The sequence below is a fragment of the Ursus maritimus genome, unplaced genomic scaffold, assembly GCF_017311325.1.
Source record: "Ursus maritimus isolate PB19 unplaced genomic scaffold, ASM1731132v1 scaffold_1, whole genome shotgun sequence".
Taxonomy (NCBI): Eukaryota; Metazoa; Chordata; class Mammalia; order Carnivora; family Ursidae; genus Ursus; species Ursus maritimus.
In genome coordinates, this window is record NW_024423343.1 from 33,515,594 (window position 1) to 33,539,702 (window position 24,109).

General features: G+C 42.2%; 1 protein-coding gene across 2 annotated transcripts in view; it reads right to left on the reverse strand.

Moving 5' to 3' along the window:
* The window catches only part of CASP10 (caspase 10), a 29,922-nt gene extending 7,694 nt beyond the window's left edge, over window positions 1-22,228 (reverse strand). The window contains exons 1-6 of one of the 2 annotated variants that reach the window (XM_008687345.2): window positions 21,799-22,185; window positions 20,040-20,396; window positions 18,665-18,758; window positions 12,760-12,895; window positions 8,662-8,771; window positions 1,103-1,211 (exon numbers count right to left, since the gene is read on the reverse strand). In XM_008687345.2, coding sequence (XP_008685567.1) covers window positions 1,103-1,211; window positions 8,662-8,771; window positions 12,760-12,895; window positions 18,665-18,758; window positions 20,040-20,389 — 799 coding nt within the window. In that variant the 5' untranslated portion in view covers window positions 20,390-20,396; window positions 21,799-22,185. Of the gene's footprint in view, window positions 1-1,102; window positions 1,212-4,445; window positions 4,610-8,661; window positions 8,772-12,759; window positions 12,896-18,664; window positions 18,759-20,039; window positions 20,397-21,798 lie in introns of those variants that run through there. The other variant, XM_040642049.1, reaches the window with a different exon arrangement.
* Window positions 22,229-24,109: the final 1,881 nt, after the last annotated feature.

The window sequence follows — 24,109 nt, forward strand, 5'->3', positions numbered from 1 at the left end:
ATAAATACATATATTTATGGATTATTACTCAACCATCAAAAAGAATGAAATCTTGCCATTTGCAATGACATGGCTGAAGCTAGAGAGTTATAATGCTAAGTGAAATAAGTCAGTCAGAGAAAGACAAATAACATATGATTTCACTCATATGTGGAATTTAAGAAAGAAAACAGATGAACATATGGGAAGGGGAAAAGAAAAAAAGGAGAGAGGGAAACAAGCCAAAAGAGACTCAACACTAGAGAACAAACTGAGGGTTGATGGAAGGAGGTGGCCGGGGATGGGCTAGATGGGAGATGGGCGTAAAGGAGGACACTTGTTATGATGAGCAGTGGGTGTTTTTTTGTTTTGTTTTGTTTTTTTAAAGATTTTATTTATTTGAGAGAGAAAGAGCATGAGAGGGGAGAGTGTCAGAGGGAGAAGCAGACTCCCTGCTGAGCTGGGAGCCTGATGCGGGACTCCCATCCTGGGACTCCAGGATCATGACCTGAGCCGAAGGCAGTCGCTTAACTAACTGAACCATCCAGGCGCCCTGAGCACTGGGGGTTGTATGTAAGTGATGAACCACTAAATTCTACTCCAGAAACCAATATTGCACTGTATGTTAACTACCTAAAATTTAAATTAAAAAAGGTTTGTGTCTCCCCAAAATTCATGTGTTGAAATCCTAGGCCCCAAAGTTAGGGTATGAGGAAGGGGGGGCCTTTGGGAGGAGATGAGGTCGTGAGGGTAGAGCCCACAGGGAGACCCCAGAAAGCTCTCTCACCCCTTCTGCCAAGTGAGGTTGCAGCACAAAGACTGCCATCTAGGAAGTGGGCTCTCACCAGGCATCAAAATGTCAGAGCCTTGATCCTGGACTTCCCAGCCTCCAGAACTGTTAAAATAAATGTTTGTTGTTTATAAGCCATCTCATTTAGGGTATTTCGGTAGAGCAGTCCAGGTGGACTAAGACACCAGGGACATACAAGAGGCCAGAAACATTTATGATATCATCCTGACATTTAAATGGAAAATTAAAGTTACAGAAAGAAAACGTGAAAATAAAAAAGTGATTTTTAAGATCCCCCACTTGCATTTGATATACTGTTCCCGATTTTCTTACCAGCATCTGTATTAGTCCCTCGTCTATCGGACAGCGAGGTGAACTTGTGGTTATTGACAACAACACAGTGGCCTCTGTGTTTCCGATCCATCCTGTACACACCTGCCTCCTTGAAAGAAGAAGAGGTAGAACCGCTTACTAGGGAATCCTCATTTTAAGGGTTTAATGCTTCTAACCAACCACTCCGTTTATCAGGACCAAAGGCTGCGAGCTCTCCAGATTCTGGTCCTGGCCTGGAATTAATCCCTTAGGTCTAAGGTGGAACGCCAGGTACGGATTAAAATTCCGACTTCACTTGGTTTGACTGCAGACTGTCAGCAGCGTCAAATAACAGAATATGTGCTTTAACTTTGGCAAATCAAGAGCTTATGCAAAAGTATCTTCCTTTTTGGATCAGCAAAGTGAAGAAAGCATAAGTAAGGATCTAATGAAACAACAAGTCTAGCAAATGCTTATCACTTGTCAGATGGTAAGATCCTAGACTGATCTGACTCCTCTGAAAACAGAGAAGTCTCTCTGGTAGAGATCACAGTGAGAAGTTTAAAATACACATAATTATTTTTGAAGGCTATTTTTAACAGCATGTGATGACAAATAAGCTGAGTTGGCTTCGGTGGGGCCTCTGTGTGGCTAACATGATCTCCCAAAAACATTGGTATGTCTTTGATCCAAGCAGAAAAGAAGTGGCTTCGGTCGACAGAAAAGAAAATTCTACCCGGAAATAATCTGAAGGCTCTGTATGGCTGTGAGGACGACAGCACCGCCTCCACGGCCAAAGGCCAACACAGTTCTGAGTGTCTCAGAAAAAGGTGGGAAGGTCAGAGATAATCACAGAGAGAGGAAGAACAATGACAGAAACAGCTCCGAGCCCTCACAGTCATGAAGGGATGGACCCTGCGGGAGAAGACCTGAAGAACCCTCTACACCTCTGTGCTGGTTTCGGAAGGTAGAGTGCCAGTAGATGCTCACAGCATCTCCATGGAGACCAGCATTGCTCTGCCGCCTGCAAGGAGAAGTTCTCAGACTCTTCAAATATCCGTCCCCAAACATTTAGCTGTCCTGACAGAGGATGGGGTGGGAGTCAAGATCCCATGAATCTGCTCAAGTGTTTTTGGCAGAAAGCTTGGGTGGGCTTTGGCAGCATTTATCTGTTACTGGACATAGAGAGGGTATGCGAACACCAAGAAGCAGAAAGAGGGGAGACAGGGGAAGCCCAGAGACCCAGTGTGGGCAGGGCGAAAATCAGCCCACAGCCCAGGGATTGATGTAGTCATGTCTTGGGCACTGGCTAAAGATTGCATTGCTCGGAAGTGTTCTTGCAAACTCCCTGGTTCTTCTAAATAAGAATCCACCGCAGAGATGAAGCCAATGATGGGTTGTCATGTGACAGTACAGGAAAACGAAACTTGAAGCTTTTCTTTTCTCACACCCTACAAGTTTTCAGTAGAATCCAGTGATCTCTGAGGCCTGAGTTAATTATTAACTATAGTTAAGGGCCAGTCCTGGGTACGCAGCTCAGGCTGAGTGCATCCAGTTTCCCCAGACCATAGAGCATACCTAGAGGACGCCAAACCGCAGGTGCACAGAGCACCTGTAAATTCCTCCTCACCTTAGGAGAAGGTAATGCTCCAGAGAAGTCATGTCCGAACTTCCAAAGCACAGAATTGCAAAACCTAAAGAAACTCTTACTTTTCAGAGAGGTGAAGCCATTGCCTGAGCTCCTGGAGCTACACAGTGGTAGAGGTAGGTCTTTGAGCGGGAGCCTTGGAGTCAGACTGCTGGGTTCAGATCCCAGCCTCACTCCTTTCTAGTCATGTGACCCTTCAGGAAAGTACTAGACCTCTTGAGTCTCCACTTCCTCACCATTAAGCAGTAATAACCATGGTACCTATCTCCAAGTGATTGAAGGATTCAATGAGATAAGCCCTAGAAAGTTCTTAGAACAGGGCCTGGCCCGTGACAAGTGCTCAGTAATGGTAACTCTCATCAAGATTGTGTCATGCAATCTCCCACTTAGGCAGAAAGAAGAGATTCCTAGAAAAGTGAAGTGTTTGGACTCCGAAGTTTAAATTTCCAGAAAAAGAAAAAATAAATAAAATAAGGAATGGCCTCTGATAAACTTTACATATCACAGAGAGACTACACCAAAGCCCTGTTCATAAGCCATTCAGCCCTGTAGCAGATTCTGGAATATTTTCCAAAACGTCATGGTTTTTGGGCAAGGATTCAGGTCACCGAACATACCAGCGACCTCTCTCCCTCTGGACTCTCTCCCTCTGAAAAGTACAAGCAGCATATGGAGCCCCACCTCACCAGATGTTTCCACAGAATCAGCATTCTGCTCAGTCATGCTGGCCTGTGGGTTTCAGCCGAACCAGGGTTTCCCATCCCTCCTTCCAGAGGGTGAGCTCATTCTGAAGGGTGGGGGGGAAAGCAATTGCCTGCATTCCCCAGATGCTATTGCATAAGGGTTTCAGAGTAGAAACCACCCATCCCTCTCCATCCTCCCACAGAAAAGCCTGGTATAATCCATGCCTGAACTGAGATCAGAAATGAATTCTCCACTTATTTGTTAACCTTCACCTAAGTCACCTCAAATTGCTTGGTATATATCAGATATTCCTATTCCTGCCATACCGATCCAAGTTATGTAAAGTGTGTTGGAAACATCTACCATTTCTTCTTTGAAGGCTGATCTTGCCAGGAACCCTTCCGTTGAGGAAACAGGAAATGAATGAAACACAGGAAATCCACAGCTAGGATGGGGGCCGGAGGCTGGACTTGATGCAGAGAAGGACAGATACCTTATCCCCAGCCACAGAAAAGGTCAGCGACGAGTGACAACAAGAGAACTGACTCTCTGCTTTCAAAGGAGGAGGTTCACAAAGACACAGTGACAAAAATAGGATGTATGGCACACACACAAGGATATTTATTCACTGCATTATACGGAATAACTAAAGACTGGAAATAACCCGAATGTCCAGCAACAGAAAGTGCAGGAAAGAACTGCGGCCCATGTGCACAGTGGAGCAGGACGCAGAAGACGCTGTACACGTCCCCATGAGATACTGTTTCATGAGGGAAGGAAAGTGAAGAAGAGTATTTTAATGGGCTCACTCTTTTATAATGAAGGGGAGATATGGTTGGGTGGGGTTTTTTGCCAAAAGTAACAATAGGATAAATAAAAAATAAACTAAAAAAAAGATGACAATGTATGGGGGAGGGGAAGGGGCAGGAATGTAATGCGGCCTCCGAGTATACTCTCTTGACAGTTTTGACTTCAGTCCTACATAAATGTTCTAGATCATTAAATACAAAACTGAAACAGCACCTGCGCTCTCATCGTTTGAGAGAGGTGACCAGCACGGCGCCCCCAAGTCTCTAGGGACGCCTCCCTGCTGGAGCCCTCTGAGCTTCTGGCTACAAGAGGGGGACTTAGCTTCAAGCCAGACCAAAGCTGCACCGCCTCGCTCCCAGGCTGCACAACACCAGAATTCCCCGACTCTGAGGGAACAAAAACGCAAAAGAATTTCGGTTTCACTCTCCAAAGCACTTCCGGCCATTCTTCCCCCAAGCCACCTTTTCCTTCCTGCAAAATGCTAGCGTTTCTCTCGGCCACATCCAAGGGCCAAGCAGGCTGTTTACTGGGTTGGTCCACTTGGTTCTGCAAGCAGCTGAGCGAACTTCCTGGGACTAAAGGCAACACAGATGCCTCCCCAGGTCCTGCCCCAGGTTTTCTTGATTTGTCTCCTTCCTTGTGCTGATAAAACCAGCCTGAACAGGGACGAGAGATAAGCTTTAAGGTCCACCTGGCTCTTTCTCTGAAAATGCTGCATCATCTGTAGACACCCCCAAATCTCTGTGTCAGAGAGGAAGGAATGAATGACCTGTGGCCACAGTGTACTGTTTACAACAATAAGGGCCCAATAAAGCTTTAACAGGAAGCCATTGTTAAGTCTTCTCAATAGAGAGACGTGGCTCTCCTTAAGAAAATCCTAATGCCACACTCAAAAATACTGATTTGGTTTTTAATGTTAAATTCATTAATTAGTGATTTGGTTTTTAATGTTAAATTCATTAATTAGGGGATACTACTTGTTTCTTCTCATTTAATGCAATGGTTGGCAGTGCTCTTTTACATAAGAAAACCTGCCAGGTGCAGACGAAACTTGGTATGATTTCCCAAGTTTCATTTTATCCAGGGGCAGGATTGCCTAGATAACTTTTAAGACACCTTTCAACCCCGAGAGTCTAGGAGAAGGTATGTAATGTGAGGTGCTCCCATGCTCCCAGCACCGCGACAGCTACCCCCCTTTATCAGGCCATGGCCAGAGTGGAGTCCAAGGTCAGCAAAACAGCTACACTTCGGAACCATGGTTGAGCCACACCCCTTACAAACTACTGAATTTCTAAGGCAAAGAGCAAAGTCCTCTGTGTGTGTGCGTGTGTGTGTGTGTGTGTGTGTGTGTGTGTATTTTCTACACGCACCTAAGTATCCGAGCATACATAAAACTAGCTGAAAAAGTGGGTGGGGAGGATTATATTTAATGGGCAAAAAAAAATTCTGGGGAGAAAGAGGGCTCTTGCATACAACACCATGCTGACCGCTGACTCATAAACTTGGAGAAAACAGTGGAGTTTGAAAATCATTGCTTTTTCAACCAACAAGGTAAATACTGAATCACACTAGAATCATCAATGGATACTCAATCTAGGGGAAATTCTTAATGCAGAGTGGGATATTTGTATGGTCTTAAAATGTCTCCCCACCAGTTGCCTATTAGTTGCAAGGGAAAAATAGTAACTATGCAAAACAAACTGTATAGTGAAGAAATCAGACAACATCTTGACCAAATAATCAAAATTAGCATCACAAATGGGGAGCATATGGACACCACTGCTTCCAGATGGGACACCCTGAGAAGGGTACATCATTTAGGTAATATTCTGGTGAGAATGTATAGCTTGAAACGACTCATAGGCAAACCACACACCAAAAATGTGGAAAATTCTATTTTTTTTTTATAAAAGATGGTAGTGGGGATGACTGTATTCTTCAAAAACGTCAATGTCATAAAGAAAAGTTGTAGAAATGTTTAAGATTAAGGGAAACTAAAGAGACATGATAATACCATAATGATCCCAGATGAATTACGCACTGGAGGAGAAAAAAGCTATAAAGGATATGACTGGATCAACAGACAAAACTGAAATGTAGCACTTGACCGTGGTGAAAGTATTGTATGGGGGCGCCTGGGTGGCACAGCGGTTAAGCGTCTGCCTTCGGCTCAGGGCGTGATCCCGGCGTTCTGGGATCGAGCCCCACGTCAGGCTCCTCTGCTATGAGCCTGCTTCTTCCTCTCCCACTCCCCCTGCTTGTGTTCCCTCTCTCGCTGGCTGTCTCTATCTCTGTCAAATAAATAAATAAAATCTTAAAAAAAAAAAAAGAAAGTATTGTATGAAGTAAACTTTCCTGGCATTGGGATAACAGTACTACAGTTCTGTAAGAAAAATTTCCTTATTCTTAGGAAATACACAGTAAAGTATTCAGCAGTAAGAAGCAATGATGTGTGCAAGCTACTCTCAAAAATGTGAGAAAAAAAGTATGTGCTGGGGTGCCTGGGTGGCACAGCGGTTAAGCGTCTGCCTTCGGCTCAGGGCGTGATCCTGGCGTATGGGATCGAGCCCCACATCAGGCTCTTCCGCTATGAGCCTGCTTCTTTCTCTCCCACTCCCCCTGCTTGTGTTCCCTCTCTCGCTGGCTGTCTCTATCTCTGTCAAATAAATAAATAAAATCTTAAAAAAAAAAAGTATGTGCTTACATAAATAGATAACAGAGAAAGCACGCAAAGGTTAATACACACGGGGTAAAAGTCAACAACAGGTAGGTGAATCTGGTCAAAGAGTACACTGTGTTGTTATTATTATTTGCATTCTTTCAACTTTTCCTTAAGATTGAAATTATTTCCAAATTTAAAGATTAAAAATGGTAAGTGTAAAAATATGAAATCATGAAAGTAGTAAAGAAGCTATCAGAGAATTTTTTTAAGAATAAAAAATAAAACTTCCACGGACCACCCAATTAAAAAATTGGCAAAGGACTTGAACAGACATTTCTCCAAGAAAGATAATACAAACGGCCAACAACGAGCATATGTAAAGATGCTCAACATCACTAATCATTAAGGAAACGCAAATCAAAACTACCTCGAGATACCATCTCACACACATTAGGATGGCTGCCATTGAAACAAGAAAATAGCAAGTGTTGGCAAGGATGTGGATGAATTCTTATGCGTTACTGGCAGAAATGCAAATGATGCAGCTGCTGTGAAAAACAGTACGGAGGTTCCTCAAAAAATGAAGTAGAGAATTACCATACGATCCAGCAATTCCGCTTCTGGGTACGTGCACACAGGAGTTGAAAGCACAATCTCAAAGAAATATCTGTACACCCATGTTCATAGCAGTATTACTCACAAGAGCCAAAAGGTGAAAGCAACCCACACGTCCACTGAAGGACGAACGGATAAACAAAATGTGGCCTATACACACAGCGAAATATTAGCCTTAAAAAGGAAGAAAATTCTGACATGGATGGACCTTGAGGACATTATATTAAGTGAAATACGCCAATCACAAAAAGACAAATACTGCATGAATCCACTTATATGAGGTAAATAGAGTAGACCAATTTATAGAGATATAAAGTACAATGGTGTTCGCTAGGGGCGCGTGGGACAGGGGAATGGGGAGTTATTGGTTCAGTTTTGCAAGACAGAAAGAGTTCTGGATATTGGTCATGCAACAATATAAATGTACTTAACAGTACAGAACTGTACATTTAAAAATAATTAAGATGGTAAATTTTGTTGTCTTTTACCACAATTAAAAGCACCAAAAAATTTCAAGGCCAAGATAACTTCATTGATGCTGACTGATGTTAGCAAAATAAAACTGCCCAAATCTGCTGGGAAGAAACTAAGTCCCGGGGAAGAACGTCATGTGTGGCTCCCAAGGATCATGATCATGCTGTTAAGAAACCGACTGCAAATCTCCCAGTGTTTCCGCTGTGCTCACCCTTCTAGTGCTGGGCACTCCTGTCCTTTGGAAAGGACAGGCTACATAATTTGTGGGGCTCCATGCAAGATGAAATGTGAGGCCCCTTGTTCAAACAATATTAAGAATTTTTAAACAGTGACCACTGAGCGTTAAAAAAGCAGGGGCCGTCTGGGACTACACAGGCTATATGTTCGGGAAGCTGGCCTTGATCAAATCGTATAGATAAGAACAGAAGCATTTCACAACAACCCAGTGGTGTACTGGGGTCAACGCAAACCAGCTAGTGAAAGCCATTCGTCAGATTTTCAGAAATTCTGTCATGGAACTGATGTCGTGTTGGTAGCATGAAATCAGCCACGGTGGGAACGTTTACACCAAACACTACACATCAGGGTCTCTCTCTCTCTCTCTCTCTCTTTCTTTTTGGGGTGGGGTGTTGAGGGTGGAGAGAAGAGCTGGTGGTTAAACATTTACCCACACACCAATGAACCTACCGGTAAGGCTTCTAACAGCTGTTCAATATGTGAATGGGAAAATGGTCCTTCCTCTCTTTGATGCAAAGACTCCAGTTCCTGGTCTGTGGGACGTGTCACTACCTGGGAGGCTGCAAATAGAATCACAGTAAGACAAAAATCATCATCTGACTAGTAGCAATCCAAGATAACCAAGCATCGAAGGAAATTATTTTACAGGCACATGAAGATTTGTAGTGCCATTTGCTTAAAGAGGCCTACACATACACCTAGGGGAAAAAAAGTGTGAACTTATACATTGTTTTTATCATTATATTCTCATTCCTTTTATTATATTTTATTTCTTATTATATTTACGTTTTTATTATTTTTATAATTTTATTATCCCTTAAAATTACTATATGCTTTACTAAATACTATTTCAGAACTTATGGTATTTAATGCATCAGATATTGGCCAAGTAGAGATTACAAAAGTGTTACCTCAAAAAATAAAGCCAGAACTCAGACGATAGCAAAAAAGATAAAGAAAGAAGAAAAGAAGGAAGGAAGGAAGGAAAAGAAAAAAACATTCAAGAAAAAAAATTCAAAAGTGGTGATTAAATAAATGTTATGTACATAAAATGTATTTCAATGGAACCATTAATAAGAATGACCTATGTCTGTATTATGTACATGGGGAAATGTGAGGTCTCGTAGGTGGGACTAAACTAAGTTTATCGAATATGATTAGCGTGATTTTAATTAAATATATATTTATCTGGCTTTCTACACACACATACATACACGCACACACACACACACAAATTGTCTTTCTATGTATACTCCAAACAGCAAACAATGATTATCTCTGGGGAATGGGCTGGCAGTAGATAAACTCTGTATTATCATTATTTGAATTTTTATTTAATTTTATTATAATTATGCATTATTTTTAATAAGAAATTTAAAATACTAAAGCAAACGCCAAGGCTCAAGAAAGCAAGAAGTTAACCTGGTGGTCCTTAAATAGGGCTTGTGTCCTCATCAGATACAATGGGCTTTGTCTTTGGATCACGTTCACTTGCGGAAAAGTCACCTACCATCTTCTCAGTCCTTTAGTCCTTCATCCTAAATGGAAGAATTAAGCCCAAGCTCTTAGGACTATACTAAGTCAATACTGAAATACTAACTGATATCTATGATACAGCACTAAATATGTATTTGGTCTCTGACCTCTTCTTCCTGGCACAGAGCTCCTAAAACTCTTGGAATCTCTGAAATGCTCAGTGTCCCTTGCTATTAAGATGCTACTGAGACGGCTGGTGATTGGGGCTCCTGGGTAGCCTCTGGAGGGGGACGGGCGGGGTACCAGAGGAATAAACCCGCAGTCAGAGGGTTGGAACTTTCTCCACCCTGCACTCAGACCTCTGGGAAGGGGAAAAGGGCTAGAGGTTGAATTAATCATAATGGCCAATGATTTAATCAATGAAGCCTCCGTAAAAATCGCTAACTGAAGGGGCTTGGAGAGCTTCCAGATTGGTGAACATGTGGAGATGCTGGGAGGGTAAGCCGCCTGGAGGGGACCTGGAAGCTTTATGCTCCTTCCCACATACCTTGCCCTATGCATTTCTTACATTTGGCTGTTGCCGAGTCAAATCTTTTTATAATAAACAAGTAAGTTAGTAAGTAAACTGTTTTTCTGAGTTCTGTGAGCTGTTGCAGCAAATTACAGAACCTGAGAAGGGGGTCATGGGAACCCTCAGTTTGTAGCTAAATCGGACAGAAGTCATGGGTATTCTGGGGACCTACTAACTTGTGACGGGTGTCTGAAGTGGGGGGCAGTCTTAGGGCACTGAGCCCTTAACCTAATTTAGTTAAGGTCTGTACTATCTCGGGTCAGTGTCAGAATTGGATTAAATCATAGGACACCCAGCTGGTATCTACACACACTTAGAGAATTGCTTGGTATGGACGAATCCTACCCATCCATGTCAGAAGTGTTCCAGAAGTGCTGGTGTGATAGTAGCAGAGGAAAACAAGTTTGGTTGGTTGTTTTCTTTTGACACCCAAAAGACATCACACAGCAGGTAGGTTGTAGAAAAGAAAAATCAAAATTAGAATTCTTCTTCTGATATAAAGCTCAGGTCTCAGGACTCACTGAAGCATTTACTGCATAAACACTACAGAGTGCCTTCTCCAGAGTTCAAGTATACAAAATCATCTGACCACCGCTCTGTTTATTTTGTGGGGGGTACTAACTACAGGAAAATGGCAACGTAATCAGAAAAAAAAATCTCTGCATTCAGCGTTCAGTGAGGATTCTAAATGTACTTTTATGTACTTCTTTTTTTTTTAAGATTTTATTTATTTGTCAGAGAGAGAGAGTGAGTGAGAGAGCACAAGCGGGGGGAGGGGCAGAGAGAGAGCAGAGTAGGGAGCCTGATGCTGGGCTTGATCCCAGGACCCTGGGATCATGACTTGCGCTGAAGGCAGGTGCTTAACCAACTGAGCCACCCAGGCGCCCCCTAAATGTACTTTTGACATCAACTCCCTGCTTTTTATTTCTCACTTGATAACTTTGGTTAGAAGAATCATTTTTATTCTTCATAACTTTTACTTAAGTTATGCATTTATTCATTGCTTTAGTTATTTTTTGAGATTTTATCAATTTAACAACAGGATATTTTGTTTCTCAACTCATTTTGTATTTATAGAATTCTTTTTTTTAAGACTGTATTTTTTTATTTATTTGACACAGATAGAGAATGCACAAGCAGGGGGAGTGGGAGAGAGAGAAGCAGGCTCCATGCTAAGCAGAGAGCCCTATTTATAGCATTCTTAGAGAGAAGCTTCCTTTTAACTGGTTTCGTTTTTAACCAAAGATATTTGCACACCAGATTGACTCACTGACTTAAAATATGGGTGTGGTATAAAAGCTTCATGAATATACTCATGCATTTTTTTTTTAAGACTTTATTTATTTGACAGAGAGAGGGAGCACAAGCAGGGGGAGCAGCGGAGGGAGAGGGAGAAGCAGGCTTCCCGCTGAGCAGGAAGCCTGATGCAGGGCTCGATCCCAGCACCCTGGGATCATGATCTGAGCTAAAGGCAGACACTTAACTGACTGAGCCATCCAGGCGCCCCTATACTCATGCATTTTTATTTTAGCTCTTGTTTAACAGTGGAGAAATGGGACCTGGAAAAACATAAATACTTAGCATATTGATACACGGTAAGGTAACCAGGTTTGATTTCCACCTTCTGCTATTACCTTTAGCAATACTACCTTTACAAGACAGGATTTAAAAAAAAAAACAAGGAAATAAAATTCTTCTTCTCTGGTAGTAATTTCTGAGAATATGAAAGTTTTCATGACTTTCTGACAAACATATCCATAGCAACATGTTTTATTCTATGCCAGACATGCATTTTATAGGAATTACTTCATTCGATCCTCAAAACACCCATGAGGTAGGTACTGTTATTATCCCCACTTTACAGATGGGGAAAGTGGAAGGTTAAGAAAAGAACTGCTGTCCCATTAATAAGTGGAGTCCTGGCAATCTGACTCCATAGACCTTATTTTTAATGCCTATGCTACCCTGCCTCCTTTTTTTTTGTTATTTCATTCAAAACAATTTTCTATACTCTCAGCCCCACGTAAGAATGAGGAAAAGACATTTAACTAAAACTCCTTTTCTTCCCTAGAATATAAACTCCAAGATAGCAGGAGCTTTGCTTATATACACTGCTGTGTCTCCAACTTCTAAACCTGTGCCTCGTTCAGAGTATGCATTCAATAAGTATGTCTTGAATGAACAGCTGAGGAGAAAGTTCTGGCTTTCCTAAAAGAATATTATCAGAGTGATGAGTATAGGACCAATTAGTTTCAGAATTCCCATGGTCTTGGGCGCCTGGGTGGCTCAGTCGGTTACGCATCTGCCTTTGGCTCAGGTCGTGATCTCAGGGTCCTGGGAACGTGCCCCACATTGGGCTCTCTGCTCAGCGGCGAATCTGCTTCTCCCTCTCCCTCTGTGATCTCTCTTGCTTTCACTCCCAAATAAATAAATAAATCTTAAAAAAAAAAAAAAAAGAATTCCCATGGTCTTGTGCAAGCAAGCAAGCGTAAGCTAGTTACCTTTCTCTCTTTTATAGTTTTCTATCTTTCTCATAAGGTTAGGTACAACTCTTCTGCAGAGATCCTCCAGTAACCTCAGATTATCTTCATCTATTAGACCTTGTTTCTCCAGATATGCCAGGAAACTTAGAGAGGTCTGCAAGAGAATCAATGGAGTCACATGTACTTGCCTTCTGATGATCCATTCATTCTTTAAACATTACCCGCATGGCCTCTAGAGACCAGGTTTTGCCATGATGAATAAGGAACGGTGTTTGTCCCTGCGGAGGGTCAGCAGTGTGGGGGAAGAGGCGTTACCGAGTAAATTATCTATATGAACAGCAAATACCAAACATACATAACTCACTACATCCCTACAGGCAGTGCTTGCTGAACCTCAAGAACAAGCCAATAAGGCCAGATACTATATAACCCCCGTTTTATTTTATTTTTTTAATTCAAATCCAATTAATTAACATATAATATATTATTTGTTTCTGGGTATAACCCCCATTTTAAAGATGAGATAACTGGGGTTCAACAACTTGTCCAAAGTCACAGAGCCAATAAGCGGCAGAGCTGGTATTTGAACCCTGGCAGTCTGATGTCAGAGTCTCTCTTGTTAGCCATTGAGCTACACTGCCTCTCACTCACAGCTATAAATGATATATTAGATTGGGGGGGCGACAAAACAGAGGCACCAAAGAAACGAGGGGCAAATATTTAGTATTTTAAAAGAAAACAAATTTCTTAAATGCTGCTGGGAAAAATGGCAAGTTGGCTAGTATTATTTTAATATTGAATTACATATGGGGCGGAAAGCACCATAATCTTTTCAGTGAACAGGGCTTCTCAGCGTATGGAGCCGGTTATGAAAAAATCTATACGCATGAACTTACAGGAGAGCCTACAGGAACAGTGATTCATCGGAAGTGAACTCTGAACACTAGCTCACTGCGTACTTGAGCGCCAGCTGGGTGGGAACTGGGAAGAGGTCTCCAGACATACTGGACGGTTGAATGGTTGAAAAGGGACAGTATGTTCAGGAACTCTGAGAAGGAGGCTTGAGTACAAACCCTGAATAAGAACTAGGTCAGTGCTGGACCAGTGGGCTGGTGTGGGACCGTGCAGGAGCACACACATACAGTATGCGAGGAGTCTGGCATGTGCCCCATGCATCAGGGAATGCCAGTAGTAGCTTTTAAGAAGAACAGTAACATGAACACATTTGTTTTTGAGTAGAAGTCTTGAAATAGGTTAGGGGAGGAAGGGGATTAGAGAGAAAATATTGGCAGCAAGATTAAATACTCTGGCAAAGACATGATCAAGACCTGGTCTAAAGCCAGTGGTGGAAACAGAGGAGGCGCCGGATTTGAGAAACATTTCTGAAACAGAATTGGTGAGTTGTGGAGATCAGTTGGAGGTGGATGAAGAAATGAAGAATCGAAGATGATTTTCGGTGGTGACACCACTCATTTATTCATCATTCATCTACATCACAAAGCAGGCTTCACACAAGCTGCACATGGAAGGGGATTCTTGAAGGATGACTAGGTCTTCATTGCCAACACGGAAAAAAACATTCCTTTGCCAAGGCAAAGTAGACCACATGTGGAAGTGATGTGAAACTAGAAACCTGGTTATGAGGAGGTTCATGTTGGCTTCAGCAAGAAGTTTCATTGGAATGAAGGAAGCTGAAGTCATATTGAAAGGCACTGAAATGTGACCCAGAGTTGAGTTAGTGGAGAAAGAGTGTATACAAACTATCCTTTCAAGAAGTTTGGCAGTAGGGGGAAGGAGGAGACAAAGCAATAACATGAGGATGAGGAAGGGTTACTGAGCGCGCGCGTGCAGTGTTTCCAAATAAGGCACTCAAGATGGCAACAACCAAGGGAAAGTCCAGAGTTACAAAATCTTACTTGATTTCTGTTCTCATTCGATCAAAGAGAGATTATAAACTTTTTTCAAAGATTTTTAGTTTTTTAAGTAATCTCTACACCCAGTGTGGGGCTTGAACTCACAACCACAAGATCAAGAGTAACATGCTCTACCAAATGAGCCAGCCAGGCACCCCTGAGAGATTATAATTTTTTAAGAAGTTCCAGAGACTTGGGGCGCCTGAGTGGCTCAGTCGTTAAGTGTTTGTCTTTGGATAAGGTCTGGGATCAAGCCCCACATCAGGCTCCCTGCTCAGCGGGAAGCCTGCTTCTTCCTCTCCCACTCCCCCTGCTGGTGTTCCCTCTCTCGTTGGCTGTCTCTCTCTCTGTCAAATTAACAAATAAAATCTTTAAAAAAACAAAGAAATTCCAGAGACAGGGAGGACAGCCGAAAAGGCAAAGAAGAGTATGTATGCCCACCTGCAGCCCTAGCACAGCAATAGCTTAGCCAGGGAATAAAGCAGAAGAGAGAAGGGGGTGCAGAAAGATTCATCCAGAGTTATCAGCTGGGCAAAAGGGTCAGAGGGAATCCACCACACAAAATTCTGTGGTAGGTCACATGCAAATGATCTCTCACTGAACCTTGAAACAGAAACCCCATTTTGACAGCAACCTACCAGGAGGGAAAAAAAGGGACTAAGACATGATTCTAGAAGCAATGATGGAAATTCTTCATACTTTGAAGCAAGTTTGTGAGCTGTCTGGTAAATGACACTTTCTACATACACGCGCGCACGCACACACACACACACACACACACAATCGAAACGGAGTCCGTACTTTAAGAACACCCTCCCAGTAAATACTAGCAGGAAGTATCTGAAAGCTCCTGTTCTGCTTCTTTGCTAAGCGAGTAGATTTGGGTGTGGTTTCCTTTACATCCAACATTCATTTGATTACTACCCTGAGAACGGATTTCCGGACTGTTTTTGGGTCTCTCAGAATGTGTGAAGGCAGCTCTACTGCTATGAACTTGTACAAAAGTTATCAAAACGGAATCCTAGAACACTCTACAAAGGTCATTTTTCTAACTCGAGAGAGATCGTGTGAATTTAGGACCTTTCCTTTTTGAGTGAGGGAAGTTCAGGCCCTCCCCACCTGGCTGCTGAACCATTTATTTCTGTGACAAAATCTTTCGCAATCGCAACAGCAGATAACGCAGCCTAATTAAGCCCTGGTACGGAAACTCATCTGGGTCGCTCAGAGATTGTCCTTCCCCCACTTCAAGAACATCCAAAAGAGATCAACCTGGATCACCTAGGGTATAGAACTCAGCCACAATTCTCACATGAAGAAATAGATCTCCTTTGGAATAAAGCTGAGATCATTTGGAACCCAAACAGTGTACTTTTCCTGCATCTGACCAGGTATTCCCACAGTTCTGTGCCACAGGGAAATACAGCGATTGCTCCTTTTACTATTGTACTGAATGAGAAAGGAATAAAATCATTTGGCTACTTGAGCACGGGCCTTCCATGACTTAAAAGCTCATTCAGCAGGGGGCAAAACGTTTGTTATGCTTCTGGGCACAAACCACAGATGCCTGCAAGCTAAGGTCCAAGACCCTTGGAGGAAGTACAGGAAGAAATACACTCCCCAGGTTTTCCTAGGAGAAAATCACGGTTTCGTGTGGAGCATACCGGGGACTCCTGCCCATCTCCTCATCTGCCACCCCGTCGTGGGGAGTAGAACTCCTGTTCTCACCTACAGGGACAGCTATAACCACAGAGACTGGTTTCATTGTATTTATAGACCCAGAGACTGGAAAAATTGTCAGAGGCTACTCTAAGCTGGAAGAGAATATTATCAGAATAACCTGGAGAGCTTTTCATACTACAGGAAATCTCTTCCAATGCAGAGACATTTGGCCTCTGAACCGAGCTGCCAGGGTGCAGGAAAAACGGGAGACAGAGGCGCGTGCTGAACTGTACCGAGCACACAATCAGCAAAACTCAGACTTCGGGAAGTCTACCCGCCAACTGTCCCGTGCTTCTTCAACACATAAAGGTTAAGAAAAAGAAAGGGAGGGTTTGGAGGGAGAGGAGTTTAACCTGTAGATTGAAAAACACTCAAAAGAAAAAAAACTGACCAAGACTAAACTTGACATCTAGGGTAAATGCACAGGGAAATGATAAAACCATAAAGAAACGTCAGAACACGGTTACTATAAAAGCCAGGACAGCGGTTCTTCGGGGTGGGAAGGGCTGTGATTAGAATGCGGGAAATGGAGGGGCTTCCAGAGTGTCTGGCAAAATTCAAATTCTTGACCTGGGTGATGGTTTCAAAAGGATGAGCCTTATAATAATTCATTAATCTGTACATTTGTTTTATGTCATTTTTCTACACTTGTGTTTTGTTGGGCTTTTTTTTAAGAATAAAAAGATAAAAAGAGAAGAAAAAAGGTGTAAAAAACAAAAACAGAAATCTATCAGAACTTCCAGGGGCTATCTACGGGAGAAAATTAGCAGATTCTGACGAGCGGCAGTGTGTATAAGAAGGTTAGCCGTGTACCTTTGCCTATCCCATCAAGGTGGTTTAGTTCAGCTGCTAATCTCTCCAGTGATTCATTGCAAAAGCATATAAACGGAAAGGGTTCAGGACATTTTCTCAGAAAGAGAAAAGGAAGACTATATCATCCCATTCATGTACGCTTTCATTCAAAGCACGATTCTGTAACAGATTCTAAACGTTCTGGGCCTATAATGATGAGTGAGACTCAGTCCCCAACCCCACAGAACCCACAACCAACGTCTGGAAAAAAAGGAGCCTCAAGAGATGACTAATCAAAAGACACAGAGGCTAAAACCCCTGAGGGCTCTAAAAGGGGAAAAAAGATCTCAAAGATTGTGAGCAATGTAAACAAAATGAACCTACTCAGGTCTACAGGTCGGACACCAGGAAACATATTTAATGAATTACTTACATAGTCCTCATTTAACCTACCCCATGTAAAACAGCTTCCCAATCCTCAGTGACTTTTCTAAAGACCAAATTTATTTGTCAATAATATCAGCTGATCTCAGGAGAATGTGATAATGGGAGGGGTACGCGTGCCATGTGGAGCGCGGGTGATACTCGCATTCCTAAATTGCATGGGGGGGCGGGGAGGTTCATGGCTGTTCACTTAGTACTACATTTTGTAACTTCCATACACGTTACTTGTTTTTTTGGGTGTCACCAGATGTTACATAACTTAAAATCTAATAAAAATAGCCGCTGAATAGCACAATTATAAAGTAATGTTAAAGGGTAAAATTTGAAAAGTGGCCCTTCCCAAGCTAACTAACCTCCTTGTTACAAGTTGATATTACAATCAAAAGAAAAACATATGACGTTTTAAGGCCTGGAAGAGAGATCGGCTGCTACTTTCCTACCCTTAAATATGACCCATACAGCAATAATATTAATAGACAGCAATTATGTTATTATTAAAAATACTACTGTTAGTTCAAAACACCTGGACAGCCCTCTACAAAGCGCATCCTCAAACGTATGTCTCATTTGATTTTCACAAAAACCCTACATAGGAGATAATGCAAAGTTCCTCAAAAGGACACTTAATATAGATGATCAATGACTCATTCCCACTCTGCCATGATTTCCTGCCTTCTCATTTCCACACGTTTCTCTACGGTAAAACATGGTAGGTGCCAACAGCAGTTAACCATTTACTACCTGATTACTAGGTGCCAAATTTTACCCACATTATGTTGTCTAATTCTCCCAACAGTCCTGGAAGGAGTGTGATTGTCCAAAATAGGATGTATGAGAAAACGGAGACTCAGAAAGCTTCAATCCCTCACCTCACATCGAGGTGTTAGAACCAGGACTAGAATTCAGGCCCATACAGCACCAAAGTCCATGTTCCCAAGCACTGTATGACGTCATCTCCAGCAAGTACAAACCCTTTCTGAAAACCCCATCCAGCATATTCTCAACACTAATTATAGCAGTGCTCACGAATACCCCACCCTATACGACCCACTTACCATCTGGATTTTGGGAATTGAGTCCCTCAGAAGGAAGATCATGTCCTTTAAGTTCTCTGAGCCGATGCCTTCTGACAGTTCATAGAGCAGGTTTCTAAGACATACATCCAAGAGAGACAAATAAAACCTCACACTTGCAGAGGACAGCACAGTAAATCAAGTGCTTTTTTATAAATATTTTCTCTCATGTGAATGATCACAACCTATGAATAGACAATTTTGAATCCCACTGTAAAGATTCAAAACAAAACCCTGAGCCTTAAGTGGCCTATTACATTAATATAACACAATAAGGGGGTGCTGGGGTAGGGGCAGTTGGTTAAGTCTCAGACTCTTGATCTCAGCTCAGGTCATGATCTCAGTGTTGTGAGATCAAGCCCTGCATTGGGCTCCACACTGAGCGTGGAGTCTGCTTAAGATTCTCTGTCTCCCCCTCCCTCTGCCCTCCCCCCCACCGTCCCCCCGCGCCCACTTGAGCACACACTCTCTCTCAAAAAATAAGATTAAAAATAAAATAAAATTTAGAAAGATAACACAATAAGCAGTAGAGGTATGCTGAAGGATCAACTATACTGTGTTATATATTTGCAAGTTGCTAAAGAGTGGGTTTTAAAAGTTCTCATCACTCACATACACACAAAATTTGTAACTATATGTGGTGACGAACGTCAAATTTACTATGGCGATCATTTCACAATAGATACATACATCAAATCATGATGTTGTACACCCAAAACTATTATAATGTTAGAGGTCAATTATATCTCAATTACAAATAAAAAATCTTAAGTAAATAAAATCATGTTACCTAAGGTCTGACCCACGATAGACCTGTGCCCGTACGTCACACCATGGATAATATGTCTGTATTTTACCTCTCTGGGTTTCACCCAAAAATGTATGAAAATTTAAAACTGGACAAGGTATAAATGGTGTCCTTCCCTACCCCAGAGACACATCTCCTTTGTCATTCTGCTTATGTGGCCGCAAAAATGCATACATTCCCTCTTCTCATGAGTCCCCACAGTGACTCACAGGAAGAAGGGTTGTCTGGGAATGTGGAGGGTAAAAAAGCGAAGGCCCTGCTCTGCTGAAGCGGGCTTCCTGGGGCAGTGAGAAGCCAACCAAGGGAAGCCACTGCCAGGCCCAGAGCCGGGCTTTGAAAAGCCTCGCTGACCTTCCCAGCTCTCATCTCATGAGTACCGGACGCGCGGCGAGATCTGGTTTAGAAGCACTGTGCCATCCAAGGACGTAGATAAAAAGATCTTAATCCCAGCCTCTTTTCAAAGCCCCGTGGCCCAAACGAACACTAACTAGATGGAAAGCACCCCCCACCCCACCCCCGGCCCCATCTTGATCACAGACCCCTCCTCACCTGAACAGAGAGACCCTCCTTCGGGTAGGCAGCAAACTCTCCACTTGCTCTTTGCTTTGGCTGAGGTACCGCAGCAGCGATTTCTGCTTGATTATGTAGAGGAGTTCTGCTAGGAAGAAAGGGTCTTCCTCACTCAGCAGCTCCTGGGCCAACAGATGATCAAAAATGTCTGAGGCTGAGCTGGACTCCTCCAGGTTCTTGTGGGAGATGCAGTCTCGGCAGAGAAACTTTAAGCCCTCCACATCTTGGTTCCCCAGCTTTGAATCAATAGTCAGAAGCTTCCCGCGGAAGCTCGATTGACCATTATTATCATCTGAAGGGAAACTCGAACTTTGACCTTGAGATGTCATGGCCAGCCTGAAAGAGACAGAGGTGGGGCAGCACATGAGAGAGGAAGCATACATGGAACCCCAACTTATCGGGCCTTCTCCGTTCCAGGCAGGAGACTTTCCCAAAAGGGCTGAAAAATAAAAATTCCTGTGAGCTTACTTCAAAAACCAATCGCCAGAAAAATGAGCCCAACACTTGTGTGGCGACCCTCTTGGAGGCCTGGAGGGAGCTTTTTTGGAATCCAATTTACTTTCATTTCTCCCAAATCAAAATGTCCCTGGTGAGAGCTAGTCAAAAGGGATGCTGACGAAGCACAATCTCTCCCCATTAGAACTCTTCATTCATTCCCACCAAAGGGTAGAAATAGTGCTTAGATTTATGCCTTTCATTTTAGAAATAAAGCGGTCTGGGGGTTTATATTTCACAAGTGTCCACTAATCCAAGAACAACCATAATGGACAGGTCCATATCGCACAAAAAGAGAAGCCATAATCCTAGACCCCAAAAGAAAGGGTGGTTTTGGACAAGAGTTGCCCAAATCAATGAAGGAAGTCACAAATTACCTAAATTAGTATTTCCACCAGATCAGTTCATAAAGTTCATATGGTATTTTCTACACTAAATTCCATTCTAATCAGAGGAGCAATGAACTGATAAAATTTTTCAGTGTAATATTATTTATTCTGTAAAGCCTCAAGGTATATATTCTCTTTGCAAGACTTGGCTATTTAGAAACAAGAAACCACTTTACAAAGGAAGGAGAACGTAACAAAAAACATCACTAACAAAGAGTGGTTAGATCTAGGTGGTAGAAATACAAATACTATAAATTCTCTTCTCGGCTCCTGACCGAGTTTCTTGGATTTTACGCAATGAACACACATTACTTTTTTTGTTAGAAAAAGAAAATAAGGGGCGCCTGGGTGGCTCAGTAGGTACAGCCTGTGACGCTTGATCTCAGGGTTTTGAGTTCAAGCCCCACATTAGGTGTGGCCGCTTACTTAAGGAGATAAAGAGAGGGAGGGAAAGGGGGGGACAGAGAAAGAAAACAGAAAATGGTATTTTTAATGTGATCATCCATGGGGTCTTCCCTTCTGGAAGTAGTCTGTGATACCAGAAACCAAATGAATGGTTTCTTGGAGACGGCTTCCCATTCTAAGTTACCTACGTTTGCCTTGCAGTTTCCCAAACATTCCAATCCGTAGTCGGCCAGACTGTTTCTATTTTGGGACTAGCATATTTCCGCCTGTAAAAGTCTCTGTTGGAGCTTTCTGGGGCTTTTTAAACCTTCATTTTCCCTAGCACGGCTAGTAAATCCACGCAGAAATAGTGCCATTGCCGACGAGAGTTTCTGCAAGTGTCTGTCACTAAAGCAAGGAACAAGGCTAGAGTGTAAGAGCTCAGCAGGGGAAAGGTGCTAATCACATACCTTCAGATCCAATTCCGTTGACCCTCTGGAGGCAAATGGTTCCGGGAGACACTGCCTGAAAATCAAGTTTTAAAGAAATTAGAATCCTCCGCGTAATCCAAGTTCCAGCGAAGTTCCCATTTGCGCGGGAAGAGAACGCAAGACTTGCAGCCTCCGCAAGGAAAACGGGATCTTCCGGTTGGGCAGCTTTATAAATTATTTCCTGCCTACGTCATCGCTGCCCCGGCTGCCTTTTCCCCTCCCTTTGCGGGTTTGGGGTAACTCTGACAAACAGCGCCTCCTAAAGGCAAGAGTCACAACTTTCCACAACGGGACAGCTCCAGATTTTCCTAGGTTAAACCAAGGGCTCCTACAAATAAACTTTTGAAAGGGACTAAGTGTTCTTGCCATTCCCTTGGATCACTGAGATTGATGAAAGAAAGAGAAGAAAGAAAGAAAGAAAGAAAGAAAGAAAGAAAGAAAGAAAAAGAAAGAAAGAAAGAAAGAAAGAGAAAGAAAGAAAGAAAGAAAGAAAGAAAGAAAGAAAAGAAAGAAAGAAAGAAAGAAAGAAAGAAAGAAAGAAAGAAAGAGAAAGAAAGAAAAGGAAGAAAGAAAGAAAGAGGAGAAAAAGGAGGGAGAGAGGAAGGGAAGAAGGAAGGAGAGAAGAAAAAAGAAAGGAGAGAGAAAGAGCTTATTTTCCTAACCATCTCCTTCTCCAAACTCTCTTAACCTTTAAAATAAAACCCAAAAACTTGAGAAATAATGGTCAGCCATCTTAACCCTTTCTCAAACATTTGCATGCGCAAATAAAATTTTAAGGCAGAAAAAAGGGAGGGAGAGCTGAACTATAAATCCATTTGGAGGTATTTGCAGGGAACTCAGCAGACAAAACTGATGAAGTCTTTGGCCTCACAGCACATTCAGTGCAGCAGGAAAGACTTTGAAGACATTATTTCTAAGAATAAAAACAATACCTAATACTTACATGGCAACTACCATTTTTTCATTTAATCATCCCAAGGCTCTAAGATAAATACTATTAGCATGACCCTCTTTTAAGATGTGAATACTAAGATACAGAAAGGTTAAGTAATTTGTCCAAGATTATACGGTAAACTAGTGGGAAAGCCAAAATTTAAGCCAGCAAATCTGACTCTAAGTCACTACACTGCAATTCAGCTCATTCAAATGTGCAGAGCTCTGATAAGTACAGCATCTTAGAAAGATATTTTATCTCTGAAAAAAAGATTCATGGTGGCTTATTAACAAATATATTAAAGTGCCATTTTCATATCCTTGGCATCATCCGGAGAACTTCTATATTTAAGAAAGACAAGCCCTATTACTCAGCCATAAAAATGAATGAAATCAGGGCACCTGGGTTGCTCAGTCAGTTACGCATATGCCTTTGGCTCAGGTCGTGATCCCAAGGTCCTGGGATGGAGTCCCACATGAGGCTTCTTGCTCAGTGGGAAGCCTGCTTCCCCCTCTGCCTCTGCTGCTCCCCCTGCTTGTGTGCTCTCTCTCTCTCTCTCTCTCTCTCTGTCAAATAAATAAATAAATAATCTTTTTAAAAAATTAATGAAATCTTGCCATTTGTGAAAACATGGATGGACCCAGAGGGCAGTATGCTAAGTGAAATAAGTCAGAGAAAGACAAATACCATGTGTGATTTTACTTATATGTGGAATCTAAAAAACAAAACAAATGAACAAACAAAACAATAACAGACTCATAGGGAACTGTTGGTTACTAGAGTGGGGGTTGGGGGACACCTAAAACAGGTGAAGGGGACTAAGAGATACAAACTTCCAGTTATAAAATAAGTGAGTGATGGGAATGTAACATGTAGATAGGAAATATAGTCGATAATTACGTAATCACTCTGTATGGTGACATGGTAACTAGACTTAACATGGGGATCATTTCATAGTGTACAAAAGTATCAAATCACTATTACGTACACCTGAAACTAATAGGATATAGTATGTCAGCTGTACTTCAATTTTCAAAAAGCCTACGACTTAAAGTGTACTATGGGCAGAGCAGTTCAATCGATTTAGTAAATCGGTCAAAAGATACAATTGGTTGGTCCTGGAAACAAGTGCGAAAAACCAGAATGTGGCTTTGAGTGAGGAGGAGATGATTATGTGTGTATGACGTCTACAAAATCCCTACAGACAGGCATGAGCACCGAGATAGGGACTTCCATTCATTATTGGAATTTTTGCCATTTGGAAAAGTTCTTTGCCATTACTAATAATAACTAAATGGTTCAGAGAAAAAGAAAGAAGCAAGGACAGACAAGTCCTAGCGGTGATGGTTGCACAAT